The sequence below is a fragment of the Zootoca vivipara genome, chromosome 3 (genome assembly GCF_963506605.1).
Source record: "Zootoca vivipara chromosome 3, rZooViv1.1, whole genome shotgun sequence".
Taxonomy (NCBI): Eukaryota; Metazoa; Chordata; class Lepidosauria; order Squamata; family Lacertidae; genus Zootoca; species Zootoca vivipara.
In genome coordinates this window covers 41,253,283-41,268,029 of record NC_083278.1, presented here as the reverse complement: position 1 = coordinate 41,268,029, position 14,747 = coordinate 41,253,283, and the positions used below count along the sequence as shown (strand labels likewise).

General features: G+C 42.7%; 1 protein-coding gene across 3 annotated transcripts in view; it reads left to right on the top strand.

Annotated features, from left to right (window-relative positions):
• The window catches only part of MDN1 (midasin AAA ATPase 1), a 101,777-nt gene that overhangs the window by 61,513 nt on the left and 25,517 nt on the right, over positions 1-14,747 (top strand). For all 3 annotated transcript variants that reach the window (XM_060272589.1, XM_035109386.2, XM_035109385.2), the window contains exons 59-74: positions 410-577; positions 1,925-2,139; positions 2,553-2,940; positions 3,700-3,809; positions 4,259-4,958; positions 5,792-5,953; positions 6,945-7,218; positions 8,839-9,074; positions 9,414-9,509; positions 9,767-9,861; positions 10,334-10,458; positions 11,418-11,555; positions 12,421-12,530; positions 12,701-12,774; positions 13,412-13,607; positions 14,563-14,719. In XM_060272589.1, the coding sequence (XP_060128572.1) occupies positions 410-577; positions 1,925-2,139; positions 2,553-2,940; positions 3,700-3,809; positions 4,259-4,958; positions 5,792-5,953; positions 6,945-7,218; positions 8,839-9,074; positions 9,414-9,509; positions 9,767-9,861; positions 10,334-10,458; positions 11,418-11,555; positions 12,421-12,530; positions 12,701-12,774; positions 13,412-13,607; positions 14,563-14,719 (3,244 nt within the window). The remainder of the gene's footprint in view (positions 1-409; positions 578-1,924; positions 2,140-2,552; positions 2,941-3,699; positions 3,810-4,258; positions 4,959-5,791; positions 5,954-6,944; positions 7,219-8,838; positions 9,075-9,413; positions 9,510-9,766; positions 9,862-10,333; positions 10,459-11,417; positions 11,556-12,420; positions 12,531-12,700; positions 12,775-13,411; positions 13,608-14,562; positions 14,720-14,747) is intronic.

Below are 14,747 nucleotides of genomic sequence, written 5' to 3'. Positions count from 1 at the left end.
TACTCTTTCTCCCTTCCCCCCTTGCTATTTGCTTGCTCCTGTGTAGGCTGCATCACTTTTGGTGCACTATTCCCAGTGCATCTGGCTAAGTTTCCTCTATTCCCTCCCATTTATTGCTTGCCCAGAGAGTGCTGCAGTAAGTCCTTAGCTATAACTAGTTGAACAATGTGGTGGTGGTGGTGTTTTCTGTCTTAAGTACTCTCTTAGAACCAAGGGAGAACTTTACTTTCATATTTGATGCAGGAAATGCTTCCTGTCCTTAATAACAAAGCTAAGGAAAAAATTCTAGCTGATGTGGTTGGTCCCTGAAAAGTAAAACTTGTGCACACTTTGATTAGAACGCTTAAAAAGCAGGGGCAAACCTTGAGAGTCTCTTTAAGTCGTCTGCACTTTTGTCCTGCACTTTTAGGTCTCTGCAGAAGAAATTTATCTCGTGTGGTCAGAACTGGTGAATGCTGCTTTAGTAGCATTTTGGAGCAGTGTTGTTACTACAAATCCAGAGCGCTGGTTGACCTGGCAGCCGCTGTCTGTGGAAGAGAAAAAGATGCCAAAATCTCTCATGGACTGTTCTGTTCAGGTTTGTGTGAGGAAATTTGCATTTTTAAAAGGGTTAGGGTGAGACTCTATTGTCAGGGCAGGAACTTATTATATGATAAAACTATTTTACGGAATAGTAAACAAAACAATGCACTGCCAAGGGCTCCTGTTCATAATTCCAGCCAGCCATGCTTTCTTTTGGGTTACTCCATTCTGTCACCTCATTATTATTTTTCCTCTCCTAATTGTGAGTCCTCTCTGCCCACTGAGCATGCTAAGTCTTCACTCAGTTTTCCCTGTTACAATTGTTTCTGGAGATCTTTTTGGGGGGTAGGGGTGGAGTGTGCTTCTGCAGATATCGAGTTTCCTACAAACCTTCTAATAGTTCCTTCTTGTGAATGAATTGTGCCATTTTGATGTCACACAGAGAATGGGTTCACTATTCATTCAGAGGATTGAAACTATTCACTCCCATTACTAGAACTGATCCCAAGGAAGGCTCTGCTATTTATAGCTTATGTGGGTTTAAAATACAGCATTAATATAAAATAAAGCGTTAATGCTCCTAAAGTGCTTTTGAGCTTCCTGTTAAGCAGGAGATGTTTGTGACCAGCTGCAATCTGGATAATTCTTCCATACAACTGATGCTAAATTCAGGGGAACTTGGATTTGCTTTTTAAACAAAGCTTGAAAAGGAGCCTGACAACTTAAACAGAAAAAAAAACCTAAACCCAATTTCTATGCCCTGTCCAAAAATCCAGCTGGACATTTCATATTTGAACGACTTGTGCAAAATTAGCAAAGTTCCTGTCAGTATGTTCACTTTTGTTTGCATTTTTTGTAGTGGTCAATGAAATTCATTGATTGGAGACAGTGCAGGAAATAAAGGAACACAGTTGAGATGAGGCTAGATTCACCTCTGCCTATCAAATATTTTGATTATCAGAATGCTGAGGGTGGGGTGGCAGGTTTTTCTCCCACTGTGTAGAGGACAGGTAGACAAATAGCACAAACCCTGCATTAGAAGATGGGGAGGTGCCTTTTAAATAAACTTAATTAGGAAATATATTTAGCAAAATTACAGGTTTGGGGATTATCTTATTGCTGAAAATAGGGATTAGTTTAGTGCTAATGCACAGTATTTTAAATACGGGTGGGGTGTTGGTATGGGAATCCTGTTTTGCATCCACCCAACCTGGTGCACTAAAATTTCAGTGACTTTCAGTGGGTTCCAACGTTTCAATGATGATATCGTCGTTTTTTGGTAACATGTTCTCTAAAATGTTCTGACATTTTCAATTCTGTGACCTGCCCTTTTTAAAATTAAATAAAATGTGGAAACCTTTATCAATGCTATAAATATATGTTTTGATCTCTATTAATTTAGGGTGTGGGTATTTTGAGTCGAGCCATTTTCTCCAAGTGCCTCTCTGAAATTCTAACTAGCAGCAGCAAGTGGAGCCAGTGGGATGTGACCGGCCTTCCTGTCCTGTCCGCCTCCAACGTCACACTGGGAGAGCGGCTGGAGAGAGCACAGCAGCTTCAGGAAGTCAGCACAGTTCTGTGGACCAACTTGCCCTTCTCTTCCATGGCTGAATTTCGGTAATGTATTAAGAAACAAAGCCGGGGGGGGGGGTTAGGAGATATAGATGCTTTGTACCCTTGGTACAGTCTTAAAAGAGAAGAACTCCTGAGGATGTGGTGGGTGGTTGGCTGGACTCCCTACCCTACTGTAGAGATAGTTCTCTTGTCTCTACGTTGGCAGCAGAGGCCTAGGTGATACCTATCCAGTAGCCTGATTAGGCTCTAGGGCAGGCATCCCCAAACTGCAGCCCTCCAGATGTTTTGGCCTACAACTCCCATGATCCCTAGCTAACAGGACCAGTGGTCGGGGAAGATGGGAATTGTAGTCCAAAACATCTGGAGGGCCGAAGTTTGGGGATGCCTGCTCTAGGGACTTTCCAGTTGCAGATCTCTTATTCATCCTTATTTGGAACATCTCTCTTTTCCTTCAGGTTTACAGATTCCAGGTTCCAAGGTGTCATGTTGCATAGGCAACTCGTAGTTCTTAAAGGCCTGGTTCCAGCAGAACAGCAAGAGGAATATCTCCGGAACTGCGATAAGGTTTCCTCCAAGAGCCCAGCGGCATTTCAGTACATTTGCAAAGTGCTCAGGGATGCTGCTGCCCGGGAAATACTGCCTGAGCAGATTGTCTGCGTCTGGCTGACTTGCTTGCAGCAGTTCTTTGGGCACGAAGGAGGGCTGCAGAATTTGCCCGAAACGGCTCGGCGAGGCAGTCTCTGGGTCAACCTAGGTCTCCTGCAGATCCAGCTGTGGCTTCCACAGACCCAGTATGATCCAGCGGTGAAAAGAGAATACAAGCTCAAGTACGCAGAAGAAGAGGTGAGGGCTTGGGTTCCCTTGGCTTTGTGGCTAATGGAATTTTTAAGCTACACTGACATTTCAAATCTTTAAATGACTGCTAAACTATAACAAGCCATCTGAACAAATGTAGTAAGATTGCATTGGAAATTTGCTGTCGTATGAGACAAAACAACCCAATATTAAGATAGGCCGTGCATAACTACGAGTACTTGGGAGGGTGCAAGATCTTACTCATTTTTCAAAAGTCATGTAAAACCCTACAAGATGAATAAAGTTATACACAGATATGCAGATAGAGCACAGGTGAGGAATCTGTGCCCTTCTGTGTATTGCTAGAGATCAGCTCCCTAGACAATGATGGTCACTAGTCATGGGTATTCAGAGGTAACCAGGGTGGTGGTGGTGTATCCAACAAAACCATCCTATTTGTGCAAGGACTTCCCCTCCCTCTCCCTATACCCCTTCCCAATCTGCCCCAGAGGGTTTGGCCAAGAACACGTTTGGGTGTGTGGGGAGGGGGCCAAATTTATTTATGCAAGCATAAGTCCTTGCCCAAACATGACAACTTCATTGGAGACAGCCCACTGTCTCTAGACTTCAAGGTTCCATTTACCTGTCATGACTTAACAGCCTCGCTGTAGACTTACAACATCCAGAAGGATCTGTAAATTCTCAGTACCCAAGAATAGCTCCTCCTCCACCCAATTGGAGTGGTGGCAGAGTTTTATCTTGAATAAAACTTGCATGGTTTTTTGTTTATTTTCCTGACGGCTTCAGCTGCACCATCTAGAATGTGAATGGAAGACGCACAATCTGTCAACTCAGTTACGCACAGGGAAAGATCTGGAAGATGAAGCCATCAGCAACCACAGTCACCCTCACATTAGGTAACTTCAAGATTCCATGTGGCTTTGGAATGTTGGAATGTTTACCTCCTGTTCCCAAATTTGAAAGGGTAATTGTAAATGGTCACAATAGTCCAGTGGGCTGTGGGTTCAAATCCCTGCTTGTAACAGAGCCTTGGGTAGTTGCACTTAACGACAGGATTCTTGTTTTCATGACTCTCAGTTTGCTGTTTGGGTGATGAATGACTTGAGGCAGGGGTGGGTGGCTCTTGCCATTTGGTCCCCATCTATCTGGACACTATTTTAAAAGCTTGCTTTCGTCCAGTGTACCTACCTAGACCTATACAGAGTTGCCTGAGTTCCTCGTGGCAAAGAAAATTGAAGCTATATAAATAGCCTGGGTGGCACTTAGATTTCTGTGTTCTGCTCTGTGTTCTAATAATTGTTGGGTGACCCTGACCTTTGACCTTTTGCAACTTATCCTCTCTCAGGATGTTATGCCAAAGAATCCAGAAGCTGAAGGACCAGATTGCCAGCCTCAGCCAAAAGCAAGCCTATAGACCACAGGCTCCTTCGTATGAGTCATTGTACAAGGAAGTTCATCAGTACGTCAGCAGCATTGCCCAGACTTCAAAAGTCCAGGATCTCGTGACCCGCCTTCTGCAATTACTCCATTTGGATAAGTCTCAGTCTCTGCAGATGGTGCAAAACGTCCTCAATGAAGAGGCAGCCTGGCAGCAGTCGCACCATCAGTTCAGGAAACGGTTGGCAGAGGACTATGCCGCCTTCCCTGATGCAGTCGTCCCACTGCAAGCTGCCATTTTGCAGATGCAGCATGGCCTACGGCTTGTGGCTTCTGAAGTTCATAGGACGATGTTCAGCAGTTTTGTCTGCCCAGCCAAGCTTGGCACTCTGGTTGCCTGTCTGCTGTCGTTTCCTTCCGTCAGCGCCACCTTCCCCTGTTACCTTTCCCATGCGGATGCCTTGTGCTCTGTGAACGCTCTGGACGTCCTTCATGGCCTTAAAAGGCTATCTCTGAAATACTCCTCTGAGGATGCTGATGGGGAGCAGAGGGTATGCCTCACCCAGGAGCAGCTGCTGGTGAATGCTTTGTTGTTTCTCCATTGCCATGTGCTGTCCAAGGGAGAACTGGAGCACAAAGCTCTGCAGCTATTTAGGCATTTGTGCCAGGTATGGTGGTGCTATTTAAGCAGCTACATTTTTTTAACTTCTACCTTCATTCTTATTGCTCCGGTCAGGGGGAACATCTTTGGAAACTTAACTTAAAATGTTACGTAGACGCATTTGGCAAGTGAAAGCAGGCCACTTTAGGAACTGTTGCTCTATTTTTTGTTAATTTGCTTCAGCCCAGAAATACCTCCCACAAGTAGAAATACGATTCTGCTTGTGCAAGGCAGCTCTGCAAAGTTCTCCTGGTTTCCCTATCCTGCTGCAACCCTGGTTCCTCACAGTGCCATTCCAGAAGGTCCTTTGATCCTCATAAGCAGCTCTTCTGAGAGCCATAGGGAGGGAAAGACCCAAGAAAAAACCCCATTGCATGGGTGGAGCTTTGCTTTGTTTATCTCTGATAAAATACAGCAGGTTGGATCTCAGTTGTTTATAGACTGTTTTTCTGGTTGCACAAAGCATTTCAAAACTGATAAACACGAAACATCAATAAAACCCGGTAATAAGACTAAATGGCTGCAGAAACTTCTGCCAAAAACCACCTGTGAAAAATAAATCTTGACACCCTTGGGAGAGAGAAAGGTGACTGGCCTAATGGTCACTGGGAAGAGGGTTCATAGCTTTAGAGCAGCCAGTATAAAAGCAAGCCTACAGGCTGCAGCTCTGGGTTTCTTGCCACAAAAACGGAGCAGAAAACCAAGCCTGTTTGACTAGGTTTCAACAAACAAGTGGCCTCACGCCACCATTAGTTTACTGCGTGACACATGTGGAATTTATATGCACAAGTCTCTTCTCAAGATGAGCGGGCTTTTGTTTGTTTGTATTCTATTTCTTAGGTAATTATAAATGAATGGGATGAACAAGAGCGCCAGGCCCAGGAAGAGGAGGAACAGAAGAACAGTCTTTACAGATACAGAACCAAGAGCCATGGGAGTGGCCTCAGTGAAGAAGAGGAAGAAGAGAGAGAGTTCAGGAGGAAATTCCCTCTGCATGAGAAGGTAAACAACTTCTGCTTTAATCAGAAATTGCATACAGATCTTTATTCTGTTTGTGTTTGTGCAGCAGTTTACATATTCAGAAAGAAATACAGTACTGAAGTATCAATATTGTGGCAGCTGGGAACTGGATGAAACGGGACAGGGGCAGAACCTGAAAATGTTTTTAATTTCACTGGAAGTCAGTATGTCCAATAGCCTAACTTCCAGAATCCTAAGTTCACGTTTCCACTTTGTGTTCAGTGAACCATTGTGACATTATTTGTTCTTGTTGGGAGAATACACAGTGTAAAGACTGAAAAAGCTCTCTGCACATCTGGGGAAAGTGTTTATAGAGCTTTGAATGGTAAATTGGGGTGGGGGTGGGGAAAGAGGGCTGTGTTATGAAACAGAGCCAGGGAAATAACCCCTCTGTTACCAAATTGAGTCCTCCTTGATTTCGGTTGTAGTGCTATTGCTTGTGTATTCTTTTCTTTCTTTTTGAAAACAGTAAAAATATTAGCGTAGGAGTCAGGATAATGGAACAAAGAGGCTTGGAAAGAGGAATAAAATATAATATGTTGCAAATGATTATAAAATATACAATTATTGTACAAGCATTTTTTTTACTAACACCATAAAGAAGATTCCTAGTAGAATACAGAGCAGATAATACAGCTGCAGTGCTATGGCAAAACGTACAGTATAGTTCCTCTATTGCCACTTTTTTGCTTCCTACCTGGATGTGTGTGGAGCCCAGTTGTGCTCCTGCAACTTCTCAGATGCCCACTGAAGCAGGATCTCTAGTAAAGCCTGGCTCGTTAGACGACCTGAGCGTGCATACAACTGGTTCCCCGTGTTCTGAAGAGCTGCATAGTAAGCAGTCATGCGGTTCTTACCAGCCTGCCTTGTTCCATGCAAGTGTGTCTCCTTTGAAATTGATGAGCTTTGCTGCTGATCTTAAAATGCAGTGCTGCAAGTTGTCACTAAATACACCTTTCAATACGATTTCCAGGATTTTGAAGATATTACAGCAGAGGCAAACCTCGAGGGGAAAATGGAAATGAATGACGGTTTAGAAAAGGAAGCAGTTTGTGAAAAAGCTCTTCTTTCTCTTCACTCAATGAAAACAGTCATGACGGTTCATCAGCAGCTGTGCCTTTACTTTGCTCGGTCCTTGTGGTATCAGCAAAGCCTGTCCTCCCATCAGGCGAAGCACCATTTGAACACATTCCTTTCCTGTTACCAGACTGGTGCTTCGCTGGTAGCTCACTTCTATCCTTTGATTGGTAAGGGTTTTTCGTTTGTGCTTTCAAGTATGCTGTGCTTCAATGGCCATCCTTTTGAGAGAGCCATAGAATCCCCCCTCCAATAGGTTCCACAAGTGTGTGTGGCACATTCCTATCTCTTACATAAGCTAAAGTGCTCCCTGCAGCATACCCAGGGCTGCCCTGCCATCATTAATAATGGGGTCATTAATAATGGGCAAGCTGTCTTCTTGTTAAGGAACCCTAGATAAGCTTCCATGGAACCATCATTCAAGGACCGCAGCTGTGCTTTAAAAATCCTGTGTGTCTACCGCTAATGGTTGTTGAAGTATGTACAGTTGTACCTTGGTTTTCGAAAAGCTTAGTTCTCGAGCCTAGGGCTTGCTGATCAGAAGGTCGGCGGTTTGAATCCCCGCGATGGGGTGAGCTCCCATTGCTCGGTCCCAGCTCCTGCCAACCTAGCAGTTTGAAAGCATGTCAAAGTGCAAGTAGATAAATAGGTACCGCTACAGCGGGGAAGGTAAACGGCGTTTCCGTGTGCTGCTCTGGTTCGCCAGAAGCGGCTTTGTCATGCTGGCCACATGACCTGGAAGCTGTACGCTGGCTCCCTTGGCTAATAAAGCGAGATGAGCGCTGCAACCCTAGAGTCGGTCACGACTGGACCTAATGGTCAGTGGTCCCTTTACCTTTACCTTGGTTTTCGAACGTTCTTTCGGAAGCTGAACTTCCGACAGGGCTTCTGCGGCTTCTGATTGGAAGAAGCCGTGCCTTGGTTTTCAAAAGTTTTGGAAGTCAAACGGACTTCTGGAACAGATTCCATTCGACTTCTGAGGTACAACTGTTTCTCTAAAACATAAGTAGACAGAATAAACTGAAATGTTTAGCCTTGGCTACATCTGAGGAGCTATGCTCTCTAAAACAGTCCCATTGCAGTTGCATCTGCCACTTCATGACTTCTTTGTTGTTTGTATTCAGAAACCCGTTTTCCCACTCACATTTGATATACTTAGCTTGAGCCTTAAAAGGGTAGGGGAGATTTTATTGCGATGGGTAAATGGAATCTCCTCCTTTCAAATAGCATGATGCGTTTCCACCGAGGGAAAGTAGTGTGTTTGGTTCTGCTCTTTATTCAAGAATCTAAATGACACTAAAAACATAGTAATAAAGCAAAACAAAGCCTTGTATAATTGAACTTGGACAGCCTCTAGGGTATGGGTGGTCATTTATTGAAACTGTTTCCCTGTGATCTTGTTGATTTGCTATGCAGAGGTGTATTGGTAGGAAGGTATTCAAGGTTATTCTTCCTGGAATTAAACATTCCGGTCTTAAGTGCCTCAGAAGTAGATCATAGCTGCCAAGTTCTCCCTTTTTTTAAGGGAAATTCCCTTATGCTGAATAGGCTTCCTCGCGAGAAAAGGGAAAACTTGGCAGCTATGAAGTAGATACTCGGAGGCTTTTGGAGTGAGTTTTCACTTTATATAGTGATGGGCTGTGCAAAACAATTGCTCTAAGACACAACACATTTGTCTCTGAGCTTATCCTTTACTGTTTTAATCAATGTGCAGTTTAAAAAGATACCAAAAGCTTTATTGCCTTAATGACTTTGTCTCTCTTCTTGCTCCCTGGATGGCCAAATCATAGGTTCTGAAATGAACGATAATCTCCATGGCAGCCAACTTCTAGCTAGCACGATACTGCACAATACACTTTTTGAACAGGGGGCTTCAGAACTAGTCCTGCAAAATGAAGGGCCGTATGACTTTTATCACCATCCTAATATTCAGCAAGTGCAACAGTGTCAACATGTTCTTGAAAACTTCACAAAAGAGGTGAAGGCACTATTGCAAGAATGGCCAGAACACCCTGCGCTTGTCCAGGTAAGAGGTGACCGCAGTCCAGACTTTCCAGAACTGAAGCAGTAGCTAAAATAACCAGAGTTCAATTTATATTTGCTTTGACCTAGGATTCCTTACATGTTAAGGCTTTGTATGGATAGCACCTTCCACAGAGACAAACATACTGCTAGTCCCTTAAATTTGTTAGTATGTTCAGCTATATGTGACAGACGAACAACCAGTTATATCTGCTATTAGCAGAAGAGATGAGATCTTGCAATGCAATATGAAGTTAAAAATTCTGTTCCTTTGTGTTGTTGATTAGCTTCAAGCTTTAGAAAGAAACTACCAGAAGCATTGATTGTTGATTTCATTTTGCAGCTTTTGGTTGTACTGGACAGAATCTGTAGTTTTCCACTCTCCAGTCCCCTTTCGAAGTTCCTGAATGGCTTGGAAATTCTGCTGGCCAAGTCCCAGGTAAGAAACTGGGGGGGCAAGTTGTTGTGTGCGTAGCCAGAGAAAGTGAGAAGAGATTAACAAACTTCTGTAATACACTTGATTTTTAGTAGTATAGGAAACACCAAATTTACTAATAAAGGAAACTTACTTGTTGAATGAAGGTGATTGCATTTTTAAATTTAAAGATGTAGATAATGGACAAGCAAATCAACTTTTTCTTATCAACGTAATGTATAATTTCAGTTTTTTCTGAAAGGCATCTTTTCCTTTTCTAGGATTGGGAGGAGAATGCTAGTCGAGCTGTCTCTCTTAGGAAACATCTGGATTTGGTCACTCAGCTGATCATCCAGTGGCGTAAACTGGAACTGAAGTACGTACTGTCAGTTCCCTTTGTGCTGAGTATTTTCAAGTATAAATAACGGGGGGACAGGGACAAACCAGATAAGGAGTTTGCTCACAGCATCTGGAGCAAGCTCAGAAAGTTGAAAGGATTTTAGTCAGGGGTTCCTAGCAGAGAGCAAGAGAGAGATGTGGAGTTTCATTCCTCTACACAGCTTCCTGTTCCATTCTAGCATGTCTTCTATTTCCTACCTACATTCACTTCTTTAAAAGTCTGATTATTTACTAATGCAGATGTTTTTAAGTTTTCATCTTTCAGAACTGATGTTTTTGTTAGTGCAGAGCAAAAATAACAGCCATACCTGTACTGTAAAAAATAGTTATCGAAATAATTGGGCTGCTTTCTGAGAAACATGCACCCACTGATCTTGAGTGGGTGGTGATAGGGCTCTGAGATTTAATGTTTATTAATAGGTCTTACTTTTTTCCACTTGCATTGTTAGCTGTTGGTCTGTTAGTCTGGACAACACAAGGAAACGTCACACAGAAAAGTCAATGAAACACTGGTTTTCAATCTATCAGATGATTGAGAATTATAGGCAAGAACAGACAGAGAAGAAAACTGAAGGTAACTATTGATAACAGAGTGGTAGAAGAAATGCAAGCTGTTAATAGACATCTCTATAAACTGATAAAAGTACAAATTGTATATGATCTGTATCTGCACTTCTCTATTACATGCCTAATAGCCAAGTTTAAAGCTTCTTTCAATATGTAGCATATTGGAGAAATTAAGTATTCTTCCATCTTGATTCTCAAGCCACTTAACAGGCAAATATTGCAACTGTCTATATTATTGAAATGTTGAGCAGTCCAACTGTGTATTGCTGTTCACAAGAGCTCTGAAAAACCACATTAGCCCACAACATTGCTGACTTCAGAAACCATGGCTCTGCAAACAGGGCACACAAATCTTGGCTTGTTTTAAACCAGATTCACGTCCCAAATGGGCAACTCTAATTGAAAACAACCCAGTACAGACCAAGCACCTGTTATCAGTGCCAAAAACATATTTTATGAAGTAGGCAAGATTACAATCTGAGCAGGACCTACGCCTTTATTGACTGTCTGGTGGACTCTGTACAACCTTTTCCCTCTGTGTGAAGTGAACTGTTAGTAAAGATACTATAGAATTAGATGAATAATATGATGTGTTTATGGTGGTGTCTTTTCTCCTCTTATTGAACTGGTTGCCTTTAACCACTGTTAAGGCAGGAGAGGGAAGTTTCCTCCGGAGATGAGAGGGCTTGGAGGAGGGAGCAACTATTCCTGCATCTGGATTACAGTTCTTTAACTGTAGGTAAAAAGCAGCTTGGATTGCATTGTGCACTAAGGCTTGTTTTTAGGGAGGCAGAGCCTGCCCTCTGTCTGTGTCAGTGTTAGTTCCTTCTGAAAGGGCCATGATGGATGTTTTTTGCTGCCACATCTTCATTGCATTTAATGTCAAACAATGAATTTACATGTCATCTTGTCCTTCCCCCTCCCACCCCTTTCTTCCTTACAACCACAACTTCATGAAACAAATAGATGTGAATTTAAAAGCACTGCTCGGCACACTGCAGGCTTTCATAGAAGGGTCAACATTGGGGGAGTTTGACACACGGCTTCAGATGCTGCTGGAATTCCACTGCCATGTCTTGCTGATGCCACAGGTGGAAGGAAATGGTAGGTAGTTGCTGTGAAATGGGCTCAAGCCAGACGCCAGACTTGTGGGATGTACTTTAGCTCCACCAGATAGCGCTGGGTGGTAAACGCATGCACACACAGAGTGAAAGAGCAGAGTGGCTCTGAGCATGTGCTCAGCTTTCCTTGATCTCAGCTGCCTACTTTGGGAGCAGGAGAGCTTGCTTTGGTTGTTGTTGTTAAACAGTTTGCCCAAGGGTTTCTGTCTCCAGTCAACTATGGATCAGCTGGAGATCTACCAGTAGACCCAGATTTGCCTTCTGCCTACCTCTGAGCTTATGTTTCTTTTCTTTATTGCAAGCAGTTGAATTATTATTCCTAACATTTGATAGAGCTCAGCTAAATTTTCCAGTTATTATTCCTATTTTACATTGAAAGTTTTCTCCAACAGATTATCTGGGGTGGGGGGCTCTTCCGGCAAAATTGCATTATGGTGTATCCAACCCAGTTCTCCCCTGTACCTTGCCAAAAGACAAAGTAGATTATTCTATGCAAAGCACTGAAGGAAAGATTAAAACTTTTTCCACATCTCTTTGCTTGTCTTTCCCTTGCAAAACTGCCTGAAGGAATCTCTTTTGATTGAAAGGGGGGGGGGGTTTGAACAGATTTGCTTTATTAATTTATTAATTTTCTACCCTGATGTTCCTCCGAAAGGAACCTAGGGAAGCAAACAACAAGGCAGCAATGCAGTAGAATTTTTTTTAAAAAAAAACACCTCTTGAAACTCATACAAATTTACCGTAAGAAAAGAGAGATGCTGTTTCAGTCAGAACCTTGAAGTTCACCAAATCCTCAGGTGCGGATGAAGATGCATTTTTGTATGAAACCTGTTCTCTTTTTTTTTCAGACATGCTGTGCAATGTATTATGGAATCTGTACAATTATTATAAGCAGTTTTCAGAATGTGTCCAAACCAGGCTAACTGAACTTCGGCATCCGATAGAAAAAGAATTGAAGGTGAGAATAAGGTTTCTTGGTGTAATAGTATTCTCTGGCTGTGGGAGGTAAAGCTAGTTCAAATAAATAAATTAAGTACATCTCTTCAAACCAGAAGTGCATGTCCTCTCAGCAATTCTTCATTATGTTTAAAATAAACATTGCAGTTTATTGAATTGAATGTTTTTCAGGAATTTGTAAAAATCTCTAAGTGGAATGATGTCAGCTTTTGGGCTATAAAACAGTCTGTGGAGAAGACACATAGGTAAGTACGAAATTTTGATGAGATATTGGGCATTTGGACATCAGGATAATTACTGTATTTTTCCGTGTATAAGACTAGGTTTTCCCCTAAAAAATAATGTAAAAAATTAGGGGGCGTCTTATACATTAACCCAGAGGCGGGGGATTTGAAACATGTCCCCTGGGGACTGCTTTCCTCCTTCCTCTCCTCTTACTTTTTTCTTTGAATCCCACTCTAAGAATGGTTAAGGGGAGGGTGATGCAAATAAGTCAATAGTGGGAGAAGGAAATTATACACCTGAGTCATTGTCCCAAGATTCTGTTCACTATGAGATTGCAGAGCCAGTTCATTGACAGTATAAATCTTAGCTACCAATATAGTGTTAAATTTTGCTCGGATTAAAGCATCTGTCTTACTGGCCTGCATGTGTCTAATATGCAATATTGGTACCAGGGTCCTCTTCTCTTGACACTCCCATAGCATAGTGGTGATTGAGGATATACTGCTTTGCCATAGCTGCATTGGATACCTTAATATGCATACACTCAAAGTGGATTTTTAACTTTTTAAGTCCCCTTTAACCATGTTGTCATGGAGCTTGAGTGTTCACCCAAATTGATGGTCCTTGTTTTCATCCCTGTCTTTCCCTGGGTTTTAGGACACTCTTCAAGTTTATGAAGAAATTTGAGGCTGCTCTCAATGAACCCTGCCGCTCTGCCTTGGTGGAAACAGCAAAAGAAGGGCAACTTGCTACTTTGCAGGAAGCAGAGACATTGGGCAACCAAGAAACTAAAATTCAGAGCCTGAACAACATATTAAGAAAAAAACTGGCTGCTAGGTCTGATTCTGCTCAGGTATCTGGAGTTCTTATTTGCATTCAGATGGAGTGGTAGGGATTCTTAACCTGAGTGTTGAATTCCCTTGCTTCGAATTGGAACACTCTTAGTTGTAACCGTGATATAACAACATGTTTGAAATGATAACAGGAACATAAACTTTGTTCTCAGTGTCATCCTAGTGTTTCATTGAGAGGTGACCAGGTGTGTGTTTTTCCCTATGGGCACAGGAGCCAATCCCAGAGGGGTTACATCACGCCCTACTAGGCTAGACAGGAAAACTCTTTTGCAAATCGGCAGGCTGTATCCTCCCCTAAATTTTTCAAGTTTATTTTGCTTGTCGAGACTAGCAGAAGTCCTTTCTCCTCCATCCTGTGCTTTGACTTTCCTCCTACCTCCGAGCCTGCACTTCTTTTTTCTCCCTCTCTTCAGGGCAGCCCAAGATTACAAAATAGAGGCAGCCTTCTTGCAGAGGGTTCTTCAGACTGTTTTCTTCTGTGCTCATAAGTCCTGGTTGCTATTTTTATATATACTTATCAGTTAGGACTCCAAGGCTTCCAGGGGACATCCTTTCAAGCTTCTCTGTGAAACAGAAACTGGAGAAGCTCCTGGAAGGGGATGTGGCTGCATTCAAGTTTGCAATAGAATTTTCCTGTCTAGGCTAGTAGGATGTGACATAACCCTCTGTGGCTGACTTCTGTCATCTCACAGTAAGTACCCAGTGACCCAGTAATATGGCTGTTATTATACGCCAAGACCACACATATATGTAAGTCAGCATTTCCTTCTTCAGTAGTAAACAGCCAGATGCCTTGGGAAGCTGACCAAAGGCCCCAATGGCTACCCTCCTTTAGGGTAGTCCCATTTTTCACTCTCTAGGCTAGTTGGTACTGATAGGTCCCGTAAGTCTTACCAGAAGCACAAGGATTTCAATCACGTGGACCTTTGCCAGTTTGTGAATGTTTCCCCGCAGGTTGCGCACTTAGAGGATATCCAGGGAGACATTTTTCACCCAGAGTCTCTTCAGGGCCGCTTACCCAAACTTACGAAGAGGATGGAGAAGATATGTACATCTCTCGTGAAGAACAACTCGTTCTTGGATCTGGTGGAGAGCCTTGACAATTTCACAGGTAAAACTTTTATTACAGCCTAATGTTC